Raw genomic sequence first — 20,000 nt, 5'->3', positions numbered from 1 at the left:
TACTACTACCACCATTACCACTACTACCACTACTACTACTACTACCACCATTACCACTACTACCACTACTACCACTACTACTACTACCACCATTACCACTACTACCACTACTACTACTACTACCACCATTACCACTACTACCACTACTACTACTACTACCACCATTACCACTACTACCACTACTACCAATACTACCACCATTACCACTACTACCACTACTACCAATACTACCACCATTACCACTACTACCACTACTACCACTACTACCACCATTACCACTACTACCACTACTACCACTACTACCACCATTACCACTACTACCACTACTACCACTACTACCACCATTACCACTACTACCACTACTACTACTACTACCACCATTACCACTACTACCACCATTACCACTACTACCACTACTACCACTACTACCACCATTACCACTACTACTACTACTACCACCATTACCACTACTACTACTACTACCACCATTACCACTACTACCACTACTACCACCATTACCACTACTACTACTACTACCACCATTACCACTACTACTACTACTACCACCATTACCACTACTACTACTACTACCACCATTACCACTACTACTACTACTACCACCATTACCACTACTACCAATACTACTACTACCAATACTACTACTACCACTACCACTACTACCACCACTACCACTACTACTACTACTACCACTACCACTACTACCACTATTGTTCTTCTTCTTCTCATATTATTATTATTATATTACTATGGAATATCTGTCATCTGGATGTATCATAGCACATACCATACACCTGGCTGACTGGGTTTTGAATTCATCCACAAGAGTCAAGACCATGTTATCCCACTGCCCTAAAGCCAGGGTCCTGGCTCTGGGAGCTTACATACATCTTCAGGTCACAGGAAAGGTCACTGAGCACATAGTTCACTAAACCACAACCTCTCTCTCACACACACACACACACACACACACACACACAGACACACACACACTATATCGCCAAAACAATTTATATTCTATTCTATTCCAGACTGTTGGAGACTGAGTTTCTCCAGAATTATGTTAGAGACTGAGGTTTTCCAGACTGATGTTAGAGACTGAGATTCTCCAGACTGTTGGAGACTGTGAGGTACTCCAAACTGATGTTGGAGACTGTGTGGTTCTCCAGACTGATGGAGACTGTGAGGTTCTCCAGACGGTTGGAGACTGAGGTTCTTCAGACTGATGTTTGAGACTGTGAGGATCTCCAGACTGATGTTAGAGACTGAGTTTCTCCAGACTGATGTTAGAGACTGAGTTTCTCCAGACTGATGTTAGAGACTGTGAGGATCTCCAGACTGATTTTAGAGACTGAGTTTCTCCAGACTGATGTTAGAGACTGTGAGGATCTCCAGACTGATGGAGACTGTGAGGTTCTCCAGACGGTTGGAGACTGAGGTTCTTCAGACTGATGTTTGAGACTGTGAGGATCTCCAGACTGATGTTAGAGACTGAGTTTCTCCAGACTGTTGGAGACTGTGAGGATCTCCAGACTGATGTTAGAGACTGAGTTTCTCCAGACTGATGTTTGAGACTGTGAGGATCTCCAGACTGATGTTAGAGACTGAGTTTCTCCAGACTGATGTTAGAGACTGAGTTTCTCCAGACTGATGTTAGAGACTGAGTTTCTCCAGACTGATGTTAGAGACTGAGTTTCTCCAGACTGATGTTAGAGACTGTGAGGATCTCCAGACTGATGTTAGAGACTGAGTTTCTCCAGACTGATGTTAGAGACTGAGTTTCTCCAGACTGATGTTAGAGACTGAGTTTCTCCAGACTGATGTTAGAGACTGAGTTTCTCCAGACTGATGTTAGAGACTGTGAGGATCTCCAGACTGATGTTAGAGACTGAGTTTCTCCAGACTGATGTTAGAGACTGAGTTTCTCCAGACTGATGTTAGAGACTGAGTTTCTCCAGACTGATGTTAGAGACTGAGTTTCTCCAGACTGATGTTAGAGACTGAGTTTCTCCAGACTGATGTTTGAGACTGTGAGGTTCTTCAGACTGATGTTTGAGACTGTGAGGTTCTTCAGACTGATGTTTGAGACTGTGAGGATCTCCAGACTGATGTTAGAGACTGAGTTTCTCCAGACTAATGTTAGAGACTGTGAGGATCTCCAGACTGATGTTAGAGACTGAGTTTCTCCAGACTGATGTTAGAGACTGAGTTTCTCCAGACGGTTGGAGACTGAGTTTCTCCAGACTAATCTGCTGATACTCTCCAGTGGTGTTCTGTGTGTGTGTGTGTGTGTGTGTGTGTGTGTGTGTGTGTGTGTGTGTGTGTGTGTGTGTGTGTGTGTGTGTGTGTGTGTGTGTGTAGAGGAGAGAGACAGTTAGAGGAGAGAGAGGAGAGAGAAAGAGGTGGTGTTCTTGTTTTTAGATTTTTCACTCTGTGTCTGGGCTATCTCAACCCCTCACCTCACCTTTCCTCACCCCTCTCCTGTCTGCCTTCACCCCTCTTTACCCCCTCGCGACCCTCATCCCTCCTCAGCCCTCACCCTGTCTGCTCATTGTCACAGTATTGGAGTTAGAAACGGACGGACGGACAGACGGACAGACGGACAGACGGACAGACGGACAGACAGCACAGGGAACAAGAGAAGTTTAAAGGCCTGGGAGGAGAAAACCCACCGTAGTCTTAGTCTCACATCTTAGTGTTTTAACAGCCATCACCAGGGTAATGTTATGGTAGGAATGTTCACTGTGCATTAGTGTATACACATCTGTCTCACTAATCTTAACCATCGTTCATTTCACAGAGGTTGTGGTGGTTACAACTGAACCCTTTACACTCCTGGGGATTGGCCTATATGGCATAGGGGGCTAAATTGAAATATGTCTGACAGATGAAATATGGAAAGCATATCCTTAACCATGGTAGCAATTGAAAAGGAACAGTTTGGAGATTAGTGTGAAATGTATTAGACCAAAGGTGAATACTTGACACAAGCCTGAATCCAAACCTCACAACTGTTGATTTTATGTGAATTATACTGTATTTTTCGACACATTTGTTGATAATAAAAATCAGAAAATCCTCTAGATACTTTCAGTAACATGATCAGAATATTCCTGGAAAACGTGGTGCAACAAAAGAGCAGAAAACGAGAAGGGTTTGAGTGAGAGGACTAGAGAATGGGACAGGGGATACCTAGTCAGTTGTAAAGGGAAAGTACAACCTAGTCAGTTGTAAAGGAAAGTACAACCTAGTCAGTTGTAAAGGGAAAGTATAACCTAGTCAGTTGTAAAGTACAACCTAGTCAGTTGTAAAGGGAAAGTACAACCTAGTCAGTTATAAAGTACAACCTAGTCAGTTGTAAAGTACAACCTAGTCAGTTGTAAAGGGAAAGTACAACCTAGTCAGTTATAAAGTACAACCTAGTCAGTTGTAAAGTACAACCTAGTCAGTTGTAAAGTACAACCTAGTCAGTTATAAAGTACAACCTAGTCAGTTGTAAAGTACAACCTAGTCAGTTGTAAGGGAAAGTACAACCTAGTCAGTTGTAAAGTACAACCTAGTCAGTTGTAAGGGAAAGTACAACCTAGTCAGTTGTAAAGTACAACCTAGTCAGTTGTAAAGGGAAAGTACAACCTAGTCAGTTGTAAAAAGTACAACCTAGTCAGTTGTAAAAAGTACAACCTAGTCAGTTGTAAAGGGAAAGTACAACCTAGTCAGTTGTAAAGTACAACCTAGTCAGTTGTAAGGGAAAGTACAACCTAGTCAGTTGTAAAAAGTACAACCTAGTCAGTTGTAAAGTACAACCTAGTCAGTTGTAAAGGGAAAGTACAACCTAGTCAGTTGTAAAGGGAAAGTACAACCTAGTCAGTTGTAAAGTACAACCTAGTCAGTTGTAAAGGGAAAGTACAACCTAGTCAGTTGTAAAGTACAACCTAGTCAGTTGTAAAGGGAAAGTACAACCTAGTCAGTTGTAAAGGAAAGTACAACCAAGTCAGTTGTAAAGTATAACCTAGTCAGTTGTAAAGTACAACCTAGTCAGTTGTAAAGTATAACCTAGTCAGTTGTAAAGTATAACCTAGTCAGTTATAAAGTACAACCTAGTCAGTTGTAAAGTACAACCTAGTCAGTTGTAAAGGGAAAGTACAACCTAGTCAGTTGTAAAGGGAAAGTAAACCTAGTCAGTTGTAAAGTACAACCTAGTCAGTTGTAAAGTACAACCTAGTCAGTTGTAAAGGGAAAGTACAACCTAGTCAGTTGTAAAGTACAACCTAGTCAGTTGTAAAGTATAACCTAGTCAGTTGTAAAAAGTATAACCTAGTCAGTTGTAAAGTATAACCAAGTCAGTTGTAAAGTATAACCTAGTCAGTTGTAAAGGGAAAGTATAACCTAGTCAGTTGTAAAGTATAACCTAGTCAGTTGTAAAGTATAACCTAGTCAGTTGTAAAGTATAACCAAGTCAGTTGTAAAGTATAACCTAGTCAGTTGTAAAGTATAACCAAGTCAGTTGTAAAGTACAACCTAGTCAGTTGTAAAGTATAACCAAGTCAGTTGTAAAGTACAACCTAGTCAGTTGTAAAGTACAACCTCGTCAGTTGTAAAGGGAAAGTATAACCTAGTCAGTTGTAAAGTACAACCTAGTCAGTTGTAAAGTACAACCTAGTCAGTTGTAAAGTACAACCTAGTCAGTTGTAAAGGGAAAGTATAACCTAGTCAGTTGTAAAGGGAAAGTACAACCTAGTCAGTTGTAAAGGGAAAGTACAACCTAGTCAGTTGTAAAGTATAACCTAGTCAGTTGTAAAAAGTACAACCAAGTCAGTTATAAAGTACAACCTAGTCAGTTGTAAAGTACAACCTAGTCAGTTGTAAAAAGTACAACCTAGTCAGTTGTAAAAAGTACAACCTAGTCAGTTGTAAAGTACAACCTAGTCAGTTGTAAAGTACAACCTAGTCAGTTGTAAAGGGAAAGTACAACCTAGTCAGTTGTAAAGTACAACCTAGTCAGTTGTAAAGTATAACCTAGTCAGTTGTAAAGTACAACCTAGTCAGTTGTAAAGTACAACCTAGTCAGTTGTAAAGTACAACCTAGTCAGTTGTAAAGGGAAAGTATAACCTAGTCAGTTGTAAAGGAAAAGTACAACCTAGTCAGTTGTAAAGTATAACCTAGTCAGTTGTAAAGTACAACCTAGTCAGTTGTAAAGTACAACCTAGTCAGTTGTAAAGTACAACCTAGTCAGTTGTAAAGTATAACCTAGTCAGTTGTAAAGTATAACCTAGTCAGTTGTAAAGTACAACCTAGTCAGTTGTAAAGGGAAAGTACAACCTAGTCAGTTGTAAAGGAAAGTACAACCTAGTCAGTTGTAAAGGAAAGTACAACCTAGTCAGTTGTAAAGTATAACCTAGTCAGTTGTAAAGTACAACCTAGTCAGTTGTAAAGTACAACCTAGTCAGTTGTAAAGTATAACCTAGTCAGTTGTAAAGTACAACCTCGTCAGTTGTAAAGTATAACCTAGTCAGTTGTAAAGTATAACCTAGTCAGTTGTAAAGTACAACCTAGTCAGTTGTAAAGTACAACCTAGTCAGTTGTAAAGTACAACCTAGTCAGTTGTAAAGTATAACCTAGTCAGTTGTAAAGTACAACCTAGTCAGTTGTAAAGTATAACCTAGTCAGTTGTAAAGTACAACCTAGTCAGTTGTAAAGTACAACCTAGTCAGTTGTAAAGTACAACCTAGTCAGTTGTAAAGTACAACCTAGTCAGTTGTAAAGTACAACCTAGTCAGTTGTAAAGTATAACCTAGTCAGTTGTAAAGTACAACCTAGTCAGTTGTAAAGTACAACCTAGTCAGTTGTAAAGGGAAAAAGTACAACCTAGTCAGTTGTAAAAAGTACAACCTAGTCAGTTGTAAAGGGAAAGTACAACCTAGTCAGTTGTAAAGTACAACCTAGTCAGTTGTAAAGTATAACCTAGTCAGTTGTAAAGTATAACCTAGTCAGTTGTAAAGTACAACCTAGTCAGTTGTAAAGTATAACCTAGTCAGTTGTAAAGTACAACCTAGTCAGTTGTAAAGTATAACCTAGTCAGTTGTAAAGTATAACCTAGTCAGTTGTAAAGTATAACCTAGTCAGTTGTAAAGTACAACCTAGTCAGTTGTAAAGTATAACCTAGTCAGTTGTAAAGGGAAAGTACAACCTAGTCAGTTGTAAAGGGAAAGTACAACCTAGTCAGTTGCACAACTAAATGCATTCAACCGAAATGTGTCTTCCACATTTAACCCAACCCCTCTGAATCAGAGAGGTGCAGGGGGGGCTGCCTTAATCAACGTCATCGCGCCCAAGGAACAGTTGTTGTTTAGGTGTTAACTGCCCGGCTCAAGGTCAGAACGGCAAATTTTTCCACCTTGCCGGCTCTGGGATTCGAACCAGCGGTTAGTGACCCAACGCCACGCTGCCTGCCACACCCTACTAATAGGTGTCTCCAAGTGGCCACACACACCTCTCCAAAGTGTCCACAGTTCCTATGTCATTTCCTGGTGTTGTGTATAGTGTTCAACTATACGGTTGTTTTGTAGGTCTCGCTGTAGCTGTGCCGCTGAGGAACAAGAACAAACTTCTAGTTGTTTGGTTTGTAACACCATCCTGTATCCACACCATCACACAATTTACTGTCGTTGTTTACGCAATCCAGAAACGGTCAATTATAAATCACAATCTGGGTCAGGAGGCATTTGAGACACAGACACTGTAGCTGGTCCCTAATAGATTAGTACACTGTAGCTGGTCCCTAATAGGTTAGTACACTGTAGCTGGTCCCTAATAGGTTAGTACACTGTAGCTGGTCCCTAATAGGTTAGTACACTGTAGCTGGTCCCTAATAGGTTAATACACTGTAGCTGGTCCCTAATAGGTTAGTACACTGTAGCCGGTCCCTAATAGGTTAGTACACTGTAGCTGGTCCCTAATAGGTTAGTACACTGTAGCTGGTCCCTAATAGGTTAATACACTGTAGCTGGTCCCTAATAGGTTAATACACTGTAGCTGGTCCCTAATAGATTAGTACACTGTAGCTGGTCCATAATAGGTAAATACACTGTAGCTGGTCCATAATAGATTAGTACACTGTAGCTGGTCCATAATAGGTTAGTACACTGTAGCTGGTCCCTAATAGGTTAATACACTGTAGCTGGTCCATAATAGATTAGTACACTGTAGCTGGTCCCTAATAGATTAGTACACTGTAGCTGGTCCATAATAGGTTAGTACACTGTAGCTGGTCCATAATAGGTTAATACACTGTAGCTGGTCCCTAATAGGTTAGTACACTGTAGCTGGTCCCTAATAGGTTAATACACTGTAGCTGGTCCCTAATAGGTTAATACACTGTAGCTGGTCCATAATAGATTAGTACACTGTAGCTGGTCCCTAATAGGTTAATACACTGTAGCTGGTCCATAATAGATTAGTACACTGTAGCTGGTCCCTAATAGATTAGTACACTGTAGCTGGTCCCTAATAGGTTAGTACACTGTAGCTGGTCCCTAATAGATTAGTACACTGTAGCTGGTCCATAATAGGTTAGTACACTGTAGCTGGTCCCTAATAGGTTAGTACACTGTAGCTGGTCCATAATAGGTTAGTACACTGTAGCTGGTCCATAATAGATTAATACACTGTAGCCGGTCCCTAATAGGTTAGTACACTGTAGCTGGTCCCTAATAGGTTAGTACACTGTAGCTGGTCCCTAATAGGTTAATACACTGTAGCTGGTCCCTAATAGGTTAATACACTGTAGCTGGTCCATAATAGATTAGTACACTGTAGCTGGTCCCTAATAGGTTAGTACACTGTAGCTGGTCCCTAATAGGTTAGTACACTGTAGCTGGTCCCTAATAGATTAGTACACTGTAGCTGGTCCCTAATAGATTAGTACACTGTAGCTGGTCCCTAATAGGTTAGTACACTGTAGCTGGTCCCTAATAGGTTAGTACACTGTAGCTGGTCCCTAATAGATTAGTACACTGTAGCTGGTCCCTAGTAGGTTAATACACTGTAGCTGGTCCCTAATAGGTTAATACACTGTAGCTGGTCCCTAATAGGTTAGTACACTGTAGCTGGTCCCTAATAGGTTAATACACTGTAGCTGGTCCCTAATAGGTTAGTACACTGTAGCTGGTCCATAATAGATTAGTACACTGTAGCTGGTCCATAATAGATTAGTACACTGTAGCTGGTCCATAATAGATGAATACACTGTAGCTGGTCCATAATAGATTAGTACACTGTAGCTGGTCCATAATAGATTAATACACTGTAGCTGGTCCATAATAGATTAATACACTGTAGCTGGTCCATAATAGATTAGTACACTGTAGCCGGTCCCTAATAGGTTAGTACACTGTAGCTGGTCCATAATAGGTTAGTACACTGTAGCTGGTCCCTAATAGGTTAATACACTGTAGCTGGTCCCTAATAGGTTAGTACACTGTAGCCGGTCCCTAATAGGTTAGTACACTGTAGCTGGTCCCTAATAGGTTAATACACTGTAGCTGGTCCCTAATAGGTTAATACACTGTAGCTGGTCCCTAATAGATTAGTACACTGTAGCTGGTCCATAATAGATTAGTACACTGTAGCTGGTCCATAATAGATTAGTACACTGTAGCTGGTCCCTAATAGGTTAATACACTGTAGCTGGTCCCTAATAGGTTAGTACACTGTAGCTGGTCCCTAATAGGTTAGTACACTGTAGCTGGTCCCTAATAGGTTAATACACTGTAGCTGGTCCATAATAGATTAGTACACTGTAGCTGGTCCCTAATAGGTTAAATACACTGTAGCTGGTCCATAATAGATTAGTACACTGTAGCTGGTCCATAATAGGTTAATACACTGTAGCTGGTCCCTAATAGGTTAATACACTGTAGCTGGTCCATAATAGATTAGTACACTGTAGCTGGTCCATAATAGATTAGTACACTGTAGCTGGTCCATAATAGATTAGTACACTGTAGCTGGTCCATAATAGATTAGTACACTGTAGCTGGTCCCTAATAGGTTAATACACTGTAGCTGGTCCCTAATAGATTAATACACTGTAGCTGGTCCCTAATAGATTAGTACACTGTAGCTGGTCCATAATAGATTAATACACTGTAGCTGGTCCCTAATAGATTAGTACACTGTAGCTGGCCCATAATAGATTAGTACACTGTAGCTGGTCCCTAATAGGTTAATACACTGTAGCTGGTCCCTAATAGATTAATACACTGTAGCTGGTCCCTAATAGATTAGTACACTGTAGCTGGTCCATAATAGATTAGTACACTGTAGCTGGTCCCTAATAGGTTAATACACTGTAGCTGGTCCCTAATAGATTAGTACACTGTAGCTGGTCCCTAATAGATTAGTACACTGTAGCTGGTCCCTAATAGGTTAGTACACTGTAGCTGGTCCCTAATAGGTTAGTACACTGTAGCTGGTCCCTAATAGGTTAGTACACTGTAGCTGGTCCATAATAGGTTAATACACTGTAGCTGGTCCCTAATAGGTTAGTACACTGTAGCTGGTCCATAATAGATTAGTACACTGTAGCTGGTCCCTAATAGGTTAATACACTGTAGCTGGTCCCTAATAGTCAAAACTGTCAAAATTTGTTTCAACTAATTATTATTGAGTTGCTAGTTCCACAGCCTTTTTGAATTAATGCTATTTTACTCAACTTTTCAGTCAAAGTGTTACCTGAATTTACAATTTGTAATTTTCCAAAACTTAGTTCCTACAAAACAAAAAATGTATTTGTTTTGATTTGAATAAAATATGATTTGATTTGATTTAAAAAATGTCGGCCAACATTCAGTCAACTTAAAATGTTTCGCTCAATTGGTTCCATATGTTTATTCAACTAGAAATGATTATAATTTCTCTTAAAAGGCTGTGGAACTAGTCACACACAGAGTTCTTTTACCACATGTTTACAACTTACCTATTTGACACACGATGACATACATGATGACATACATGATGACATACACGATGACATACACGATGACATACACGATGACATACATGATGACATACATGATGACATACACGATGACATACATGATGACATACACGATGACATACACGATGACATACATGATGACATACACGATGACATACACGATGACATACACGATGACATACACGATGACATACATGATGACATACACGATGACATACATGATGACATACATGATGACATACACGATGACATACATGATGACATTGTTCATTTACACATGAATTATTATTCAATTCATGTCCTCACCTGGGATTTGAACTCACAACCTCATAAGGCCATGTCTGTGTGTCAATTATCAGTTCATTTTGGACTGTTCTCATCATTGATTTTATTGACTTATTTAAGAAATGTGAGGGGTTTTTCATGTATACTTGTCTAATGTTTGTGGGGCATATTTACTCTTCTACTTTAATGTTAGTCCTTAAATCACTATGATAAATAAAATTGTTTTTCTTGAGTGTACTTTTAAAAGAGCTGAGATTTACTTTGAAGTGCAAAGTGTAGCAATACAGGTGTAATCAGTCATTGACACAGTCATGGCGGCGTAGCAGGAATTTAGGAATGCCGTGAACCGAGAGGTTGCGAATTCAAATCCCAGGTTGAATAATAATGACTGTATACATTAAACCAGCACAATGTAATCATGGGGGTAGCCTAGTGGTTAGAGCGTTGGACTTGTAACCGAAAGGTTGCAAGTTCAAATCCCCGAGCTGACAAGGTACACATCTGTTGTTCTGCCCCTGAACAGGCAGTTAACCCACTGTTCCCAGGCCGTCATTGAAAATAAGAATATGTTCTTAACTGACTTGCCTAGTTAAATAAAGGTAAAAAATAATAAATGTATGTCAATGTGTGTCAAATACATCAGCTGAAAACATTGTGTGTGTTAACTAGTTCCACAGGTTTTTACATTTTTTTTTAAAGGCAAGATGCCAAAATAATAATGATGTTTAGTTAAATTAACATATGAGACAAATTGAGCAAACACATTTTCTCACGTTGGAGCTAAGTTTGGGCCAACTACAAATGCTACAGTCAGGTAATGTATCTTAATGTGGCATACACCCCCCCCCCGCCCCCCCTTCCTTGAACTCTCAGAACTCACAATTATCTCCATCTTCCAACTCCTACAACTTATCATCCTCACTTCTTGTTTTGGTTTTATCTTTCTATTTCACAGTTATTTGTGGGATGCCGATAATTCATCTTCAATAGCCTTTTCCCCCCCTATAGCCTTAGGGGCCAAATCAAGGGTCAAAGGTCCCAAGAACATTTTTATCTAGGCTACAATCAATACTCTCTCTTCTTCGTGTTTAAACTATCAGCTCTGATAATAACCTGTCCAGGGACCGTAGTTGTAAATAAGCCAGCTGGCTAAAACTGGGACTATGTAATGTTGATTCGTGTGCATTGTCCCTGTAAAAACTAAACTCAATAAAAATCAAGTCGAGAAAGTCATCCATGATCACTGCTGAACATAAGGTAACATTATGGTACATATACACTGTAATAACCATAGCTACGAGTATATACAGCATTATCATTACCCTTGGCTATATGATATATGATATTGGGAGAACCCTAGCTACAACACACTGTACTAACCATAGCTACGAGTATATACAGTATAAAGCATTATATTTACCCTTGGCTATATGATATATAATATTGGGAGAACATTTTTAAGAGAGAATGAGAAGAACAACCATCTCAAATGCATTCCACACATGTTATCTTTTGATGAGAATATTCCAAACCTGGTGTGTGCGTTCTGGTGACAAAGTTGCGATTCATTTAAGGTGCAACCCGGGCCCTTATTTCGTTTCCAACGCACATTTAAATGTAAACACAACCCCATAGACATAGCCTATATTATATTATGTTTATTGTTCTTACCTTCAAAAAATCTCTGTAACGCTTCGGTTTCATCAACCACGTCCATCCTAGCGGGTCCCACTATGAAGCTCCATTAACGACCCCCCTCTGTACGAGTACGGCCGAAACAGTTGCCGTTATATATCGGGTCAACTCACAGATACATCCCGTAGTGCGGTGTGTCTAAATGTCTCTGCTTTTTGGCAACTTTAGTCCTAATGTGGAATTATCATCTCACATACATCCACTCTTCGGGGAGAAGAGAGATTCCTACCCGGTTGCAACAGCTACTACCTGACAAACGTATTCCAGTCCCCTATAAATAGGCTCATATTCGATAAACGCTTCAACGCTTCCAAAAATAGCGTTGTTAAACACAACAACTATCCACATAAGAGACAACAGGAAGCATTATTTCTTCATTCAGTGGTCCCCCCTAATGAGAAATAGCCATAGGAAAGTCGCACCACGGGAAATTCCGCGTTGGAAAACTATCCATCCATCATGATCAATTGTCCCAGAGTAATTCTTCGATTTTGTTCGATTTTTCTTTTACATATTTCGTTGTCTCGTTGATATTAGCGATATATACCGAAGTTGGATTCCTCGGGGAAACTTTTACGAAAGGTAATGTGTAGCACTGGATTTCCTCCGCTCCTTGCCCTCCCCGACGTCGTCTCCTGCCCTCTCTGGATGACCTACCACAGAGCCAGCCCACTGGGCACGGACGTCAGTTCAGTTTGGATTTACATTTGATTGAGTTGTCAAGTAACGAAACTTTTAACATAAAACCAATTGTGACATTGTGAAATATTTTGTATATTTTTTGGGGGAGATTCACGTGACAAAAATACGAAATTAATTTTATATATTTTGTTATTTGACATTTATTTAACTAGGAAAGCCAGTTAAGATGTTTTTTTTTCCCGATGACGGCCTAGGAACGGAACACCTGCCATGACGGCCTAGGAACAGAACACCTGCCATGACGGCCTAGGAACAGAACACCTGCCATGACGGCCTAGGAACAGAACACCTGCCATGACGGCCTAGGAACAGAACACCTGCCATGACGGCCTAGGAACAGAACACCTGCCATGACGGCCTAGGAACAGAACACCTGCCATGACGGCCTAGGACCAGAACACCTGCCATGACGGCCTAGGAACAGAACACCTGCCATTATGTTGATGCGTTTTGCGAATCCATTTAGTTTTCCACGTTGATTCAACGTCATCACATAGATTTTTGCTGGACTGCATTGAGTGTGTGTGTGTGTGTCTGTGCGTGTGTGTGTGCGTGTGTGTGTGTGTTTGCGTGCGTGTGTTTGCGTGCGTGTGTGTGCATATGTGTGTGCGTATGTGTGTGTGTGTGCGTGTGTGTGTGCGTGCGTGTGTGTGTGTGTGTGTGTGTGTGTGTGTGTGTGTGTGTGTGTGTGTGTGTGTGTGTGTGTGTGTGTGTGTGTGTGTGTGTGTGTGTGTGTGTCTGCGTATGTGTGTGTGTGTGTTGGACTGGAAAGAAAGGAGGTGTATTAAATCCTCAATGGGTGATGGACGTGATTCCTACATTGTGATGACATCATTAGCTCAGCTATAGTAGCCTACTGTCGACTAAACACTTTCCTATTGGACACGTCATTTTGTGCTTACAAGTAGGGCACATGAAATGCTAGCTATTATATAAGTTACAACAAATGTGATTTTAATTTGTTGCAATATAAAATAAATATAACATAGGTTATTTGTAATGATGGTCATAATAAGAAATCTGTCCATAGACCAACGTATGCTCATACAGTCCAAGGTGACTTGGCCGTGGTCTCAGGTTGACCCCAATAGGACTAATGCCTTCTCCTGCTACTTTTCTTATCACTGTAGTCAGGTTTGGGGTCAATTCCAATACATTCCAATGCTTTTCAATTATGAAATTGTGGAATGGGAATGTGGCTAACTTCCTGAACTGACTGGAATTGAAATAGAATTGACCTCAACCCTGATTGTAGTTATCCCTTTCATTATAGAATATAGACCATAAACTGGGCCTCTCTCTTGCAATTATGTTCATATTTTGGCAAATTAGTTTCATCTAATAATATTTGCATACGAAGTAATCTTCCCAGATGTGCCAGCTGGCTAAGCCTGTTGATTACTGGATTTTTTTTTTTTTAATAAAGTGAAGTAAAAAAAAAAATCGGAATATTTGTAACTCTAAATAATGTACAATTCCAGGAATGGATGTTTCTTTTTTCTTCACTAACAGTGTCCAACAGATCAGTATCTACTAGAGTCAATGAAGACTCTAAACTACGTGTACAGTACAGATCAGTATCTACTAGAGTCAATGAAGACTCTAAACTATGTGTACAGTACAGATCAGTATCTACTGGAGTCAATGAAGACTCTAAACTACGTGTCCAACAGAACAGTATCTACTGGAGTCAATGAAGACTCTAAACTACGTGTACAGTACAGATCAGTATCTACTAGAGTCAATGAAGACTCTAAACTACGTGTCCAACAGAACAGTATCTACTGGAGTCAATGAAGACTCTAAACTACGTGTACAGTACAGATCAGTATCTACTAGAGTCAATGAAGACTCTAAACTACGTGTACAGTACAGATCAGTATCTACTAGAGTCAATGAAGACTCTAAACTACGTGTACAGTATAGATCAGTATCTACTAGAGTCAATGAAGACTCTAAACTACGTGTACAGTATAGATCAGTATCTACTAGAGTCAATGAAGACTAAACTATGTGTACAGTACAGATCAGTATCTACTAGAGTCATTGAAGACTCTAAACTACGTGTACAGTACAGATCAGTATCTACTGGAGTCAATGAAGACTCTAAACTACGTGTCCAACAGAACAGTATCTACTGGAGTCAATGAAGACTCTAAACTACGTGTACAGTACAGATCAGTATCTACTAGAGTCAATGAAGACTCTAAACTACGTGTCCAACAGAACAGTATCTACTGGAGTCAATGAAGACTCTAAACTACGTGTACAGTACAGATCAGTATCTACTAGAGTCAATGAAGACTCTAAACTACGTGTACAGTACAGATCAGTATCTACTAGAGTCAATGAAGACTCTAAACTACGTGTACAGTACAGATCAGTATCTACTAGAGTCAATGAAGACTCTAAACTACGTGTACAGTATAGATCAGTATCTACTAGAGTCAATGAAGACTAAACTATGTGTACAGTACAGATCAGTATCTACTAGAGTCATTGAAGACTCTAAACTACGTGTACAGTACAGATCAGTATCTACTGGAGTCAATGAAGACTCTAAACTACGTGTACAGTACAGATCAGTATCTACTAGAGTCAATGAAGACTCTAAACTACGTGTACAGTACAGATCAGTATCTACTGGAGTCAATGAAGACTCTAAACTACGTGTACAGTACAGATCAGTATCTACTAGAGTCAATGAAGACTCTAAACTACGTGTACAGTATAGATCAGTATCTACTAGAGTCAATGAAGACTAAACTACGTGTACAGTACAGATCAGTATCTACTGGAGTCAATGAAGACTCTAAACTACATGTACAGTACAGATCAGTATATACTAGAGTCAATGAAGACTAAACTACGTGTACAGTACAGATCAGTATCTACTGGAGTCAATGAAGACTCTAAACTACATGTACAGTACAGATCAGTATATACTAGAGTCAATGAAGACTCTAAACTACGTGTACAGTATAGATCAGTATCTACTAGAGTCAATGAAGACTCTAAACTACGTGTACAGTATAGATCAGTATCTACTAGAGTCAATGAAGACTAAACTACGTGTACAGTACAGATCAGTATCTACTAGAGTTAATGAAGACTCTAAACTACGTGTACAGTACAGATCAGTATCTACTGGAGTCAATGAAGACTCTAAACTACGTGTACAGTACAGATCAGTATCTACTAGAGTCAATGAAGACTCTAAACTACGTGTACAGTACAGATCAGTATCTACTAGAGTCAATGAAGACTCTAAACTACGTGTACAGTACAGATCAGTATCTACTGGAGTCAATGAAGACTCTAAACTACGTGTACAGTACAGATCAGTATCTACTAGAGTCAATGAAGACTCTAAACTACGTGTACAGTACAGATCAGTATCTACTAGAGTCAATGAAGACTATAAACTACGTGTACAGTATAGATCAGTATCTACTAGAGTCAATGAAGACTCTAAACTACGTGTACAGTACAGATCAGTATCTACTAGAGTCAATGAAGACTCTAAACTACGTGTACAGTACAGATCAGTATCTACTGGAGTCAATGAAGACTCTAAACTACATGTACAGTACAGATCAGTATCTACTAGAGTCAATGAAGACTCTAAACTACGTGTACAGTACAGATCAGTATCTACTGGAGTCAATGAAGACTCTAAACTACATGTACAGTACAGATCAGTATCTACTAGAGTCAATGAAGACTCTAAACTATGTGTACAGTACAGATCAGTATCTACTAGAGTCAATGAAGACTCTAAACTACGTGTACAGTACAGATCAGTATCTACTGGAGTCAATGAAGACTCTAAACTACATGTACAGTACAGATCAGTATATACTAGAGTCATTGAAGACTCTAAACTACGTGTACAGTACAGATCAGTATCTACTAGAGTCAATGAAGACTCTAAACTACATGTACAGTACAGATCAGTATCTACTAGAGTCAATGAAGACTCTAAACTATGTGTACAGTACAGATCAGTATCTACTAGAGTCAATGAAGACTCTAAACTACGTGTACAGTACAGATCAGTATCTACTAGAGTCAATGAAGACTAAACTACGTGTACAGTACAGATCAGTATCTACTAGAGTCAATGAAGACTCTAAACTACGTGTACAGTACAGATCAGTATCTACTAGAGTCAATGAAGACTCTAAACTACGTGTACAGTACAGATCAGTATCTACTAGAGTCAATGAAGACTCTAAACTACGTGTACAGTACAGATCAGTATCTACTAGAGTCAATGAAGACTCTAAACTACGTGTACAGTACAGATCAGTATCTACTAGAGTTAATGAAGACTCTAAACTACGTGTACAGTACAGATCAGTATCTACTGGAGTCAATGAAGACTAAACTACGTGTACAGAACAGATCAGTATCTACTAGAGTCAATGAAGACTCTAAACTACATGTACAGTACAGATCAGTATCTACTAGAGTCAATGAAGACTCTAAACAACGTGTACAGTACAGATCAGTATCTACTAGAGTCAATGAAGACTCTAAACTATGTGTACAGTACAGATCAGTATCTACTAGAGTCAATGAAGACTCTAAACTATGTGTACAGTACAGATCAGTATCTACTGGAGTCAATGAAGACTCTAAACTACGTGTACAGTACAGATCAGTATCTACTGGAGTCAATGAAGACTCTAAACTACGTGTACAGTACAGATCAGTATCTACTAGAGTCAATGAAGACTCTAAACTACGTGTACAGTACAGATCAGTATCTACTGGAGTCAATGAAGACTAAACTACGTGTACAGTATAGATCAGTATCTACTAGAGTCAATGAAGACTCTAAACTACGTGTACAGTACAGATCAGTATCTATTAGAGTCAATGAAGACTCTAAACTACGTGTACAGTACAGATCAGTATCTACTAGAGTCAATGAAGACTAAACTACGTGTACAGAACAGATCAGTATCTACTAGAGTCAATGAAGACTCTAAACTACATGTACAGTACAGATCAGTATCTACTAGAGTCAATGAAGACTCTAAACAATGTGTACAGTACAGATCAGTATCTACTAGAGTCAATGAAGACTCTAAACTACGTGTACAGTACAGATCAGTATCTACTAGAGTCTGGCGCCTGAGCAGAAGGCAGACGTTTTACGACCCCAACTGATTATGATTTTTTGTTAGTTTATCTGCATTGTTTGTAACTTCTTTTAAACTATTTTTTGTACATAATGATGCCGCTACCGTCACTTATGACCACAAATAACTTCTAGAGGACTGCAATTACTCACCACGGACTAGCAGAATGTCACGCCTTGGTCTTAGTATTTTGTGTTTTCTTTAATTATTTGTTCAGGCCAGGGGTGTGACATGGGTTTATTGTGTTGTCGTATTGTTTTTTTGTAGGCATTGGGATTGTGGCTGAGTAGGGGTGTGTCTAGCATAGGCTTGGCTGCCTGAGGCGGTTCTCAATCAGAGTCAGGTGATTCTCGTTGTCTCTGATTGGGAACCATATTTAGGTAGCCTGGGTTTCACTGTGTATTTTGGTGGGTGATTGTTCCGGTCTCTGTGTAGTGTTCACCAGATAGGCTGTAATTAGGTTTTTCACGTTCCGTTTGTTGTTTTGTATTTATTTAGTTATTTAATGTATCGCTATATTCTTCATTAAAGAACATGAGTAACCACCACGCTGCATTTTGGTCCGACTCTCCTTCAACAGACGAACGCCGTTACACAGAATCCTTTTTCTTCTTTCACTTCTTTCTTCTCTCTTCTTTCAATATACGTCTCTCACGGGAACAGGCTCCGAACCCAGTGATCTGCTTGAAGAGGAGGCAGAGAAATAGAGGCCGGAAGGCGGCTACCTTCTGAGGAGTAGGAGGCAATCGAATAAGCCGCCAATCCCCTCAATTATGCTCGCAAACATGCAATCTTTGGACAATAAAATGGACGAGTTATTGGGAAGATGAAACTACCGACGGGACATTAAAAACTGTGACATCTTGTGCTTCACGGAGTCGTGGCTGTACGACGACAATATCAACATACAGCTGGCTGGTTATACGATGTACCGGCAGGACAGAACAGTGGCGGTCTATGTATTTTTGTAAACAAAAGCTGGTGCACGATATCTAAGGAAGTCTCAAGCCATTGCTCGCCTGAGGTAGAGTTTCTCATGATAAGCTGCAGACCACATTACCTACCGAGAGAGTTTTCATCTGTATTCTTTGTAGATATTTACATACCACCACAGTCAGAGGCTGGCACTAAGATAGCATTGAATGAGCTGTATTCCACCATAAGCAAACAAGAGAACACTCACCCAGAGGCGACCTAATTTCTATCAACATGTTACATGTGCAACCAGAGGGAAAATAACTCTGGACCACCTATACTTCACACACAGAGACGCATACAAAGCTCTCCCTCGCCCTCCATTTGGCAAATTTGACCATAATTCTATCCTCCTGATTCCTGATTACAAGCTAAAATTAAAGCAGGAAGCACCAGTGACAAGATCAATAAAAAAGTGGTCAGATGAAGCAGATGCTAAGCTACAGGACTGTTTTGCTAGCACAGACTGGAATATGTTCCAGGAATCCTCCAACGGCATTGAGGAGTACACCACATCTGACAATGGCGTCATCAATAAGTGCATCGATGACGCTTTGTCCCCACAGTGACCGTACGCATACCCCAACCAGAAACCATGGATTACAGGCAGCATCTGTACTGAGCTGAAGGCTAGAGCTGCCGCTTTCAAGGAGCGGGACTCTAAACCGGAAGCTTATAAGAAATTCCCTATGCCCTCCGACGAACCAACAAACAGGCAAAACCTTCAATACAGGACTAAGATCGAGTCAGTACTACACTGGCTCTGACGCCGTCGGATGTGGCAGGGCTTGGAAACCATGACAGACAACAAAGGGAAGCACAGCCGAGAGCTGCCCAGTGACACGAGCCTACAGTCAAGCTAAACTACTTCTATGCTCGCTTTGAGGCAAATAACACTGAAACATGCATGAGAGACCAGCTGTACCGGAAGAGTGTGATCACTCTTTCCGCAGCCGACGTGAGTAAGACCTTTATACAGGTCAACATTCACAAGGCCGAAGGGCCAGGCGGATTACCAGGACGTGTACTGTGAGCATGCGCTGACCAACTAGCAAGTGTCTTCACTGACATTTTCAACCTCTCCCTGTCTGAGTCTGTAATAGTCTGTAATACAAACATGTTTTAAGCAGACCACCATAGTGTTCCCAAGCAATACGTAACTGAACGAAGCATGTAC

General features: G+C 40.1%; 1 protein-coding gene and 1 long non-coding RNA gene across 2 annotated transcripts in view; both read right to left on the bottom strand.

The window, feature by feature from the left end:
* Positions 1-12,643, bottom strand: part of LOC127926601 (myelin regulatory factor-like) — a 35,629-nt gene extending 22,986 nt beyond the window's left edge. Inside the window, exon 1 of the mRNA XM_052512032.1 lies at positions 11,973-12,643. Coding sequence (XP_052367992.1) covers positions 11,973-12,018 — 46 coding nt within the window. The 5' untranslated portion in view covers positions 12,019-12,643. The remainder of the gene's footprint in view (positions 1-11,972) is intronic.
* Positions 4,231-5,577, bottom strand: LOC127926600 (uncharacterized). Its single transcript, XR_008124503.1, has 4 exons — positions 5,459-5,577; positions 4,963-4,990; positions 4,515-4,580; positions 4,231-4,308 (listed from the first exon to the last, which is right to left on the bottom strand). It is a non-coding gene; the product is annotated as an uncharacterized LOC127926600 (long non-coding RNA).
* Positions 12,644-20,000: the final 7,357 nt, after the last annotated feature.

Source organism: Oncorhynchus keta, unplaced genomic scaffold, assembly GCF_023373465.1.
Source record: "Oncorhynchus keta strain PuntledgeMale-10-30-2019 unplaced genomic scaffold, Oket_V2 Un_contig_7904_pilon_pilon, whole genome shotgun sequence".
NCBI classification, from domain to species: domain Eukaryota; kingdom Metazoa; phylum Chordata; class Actinopteri; order Salmoniformes; family Salmonidae; genus Oncorhynchus; species Oncorhynchus keta.
This window is presented reverse-complemented; position numbering and strand designations above follow the sequence as displayed.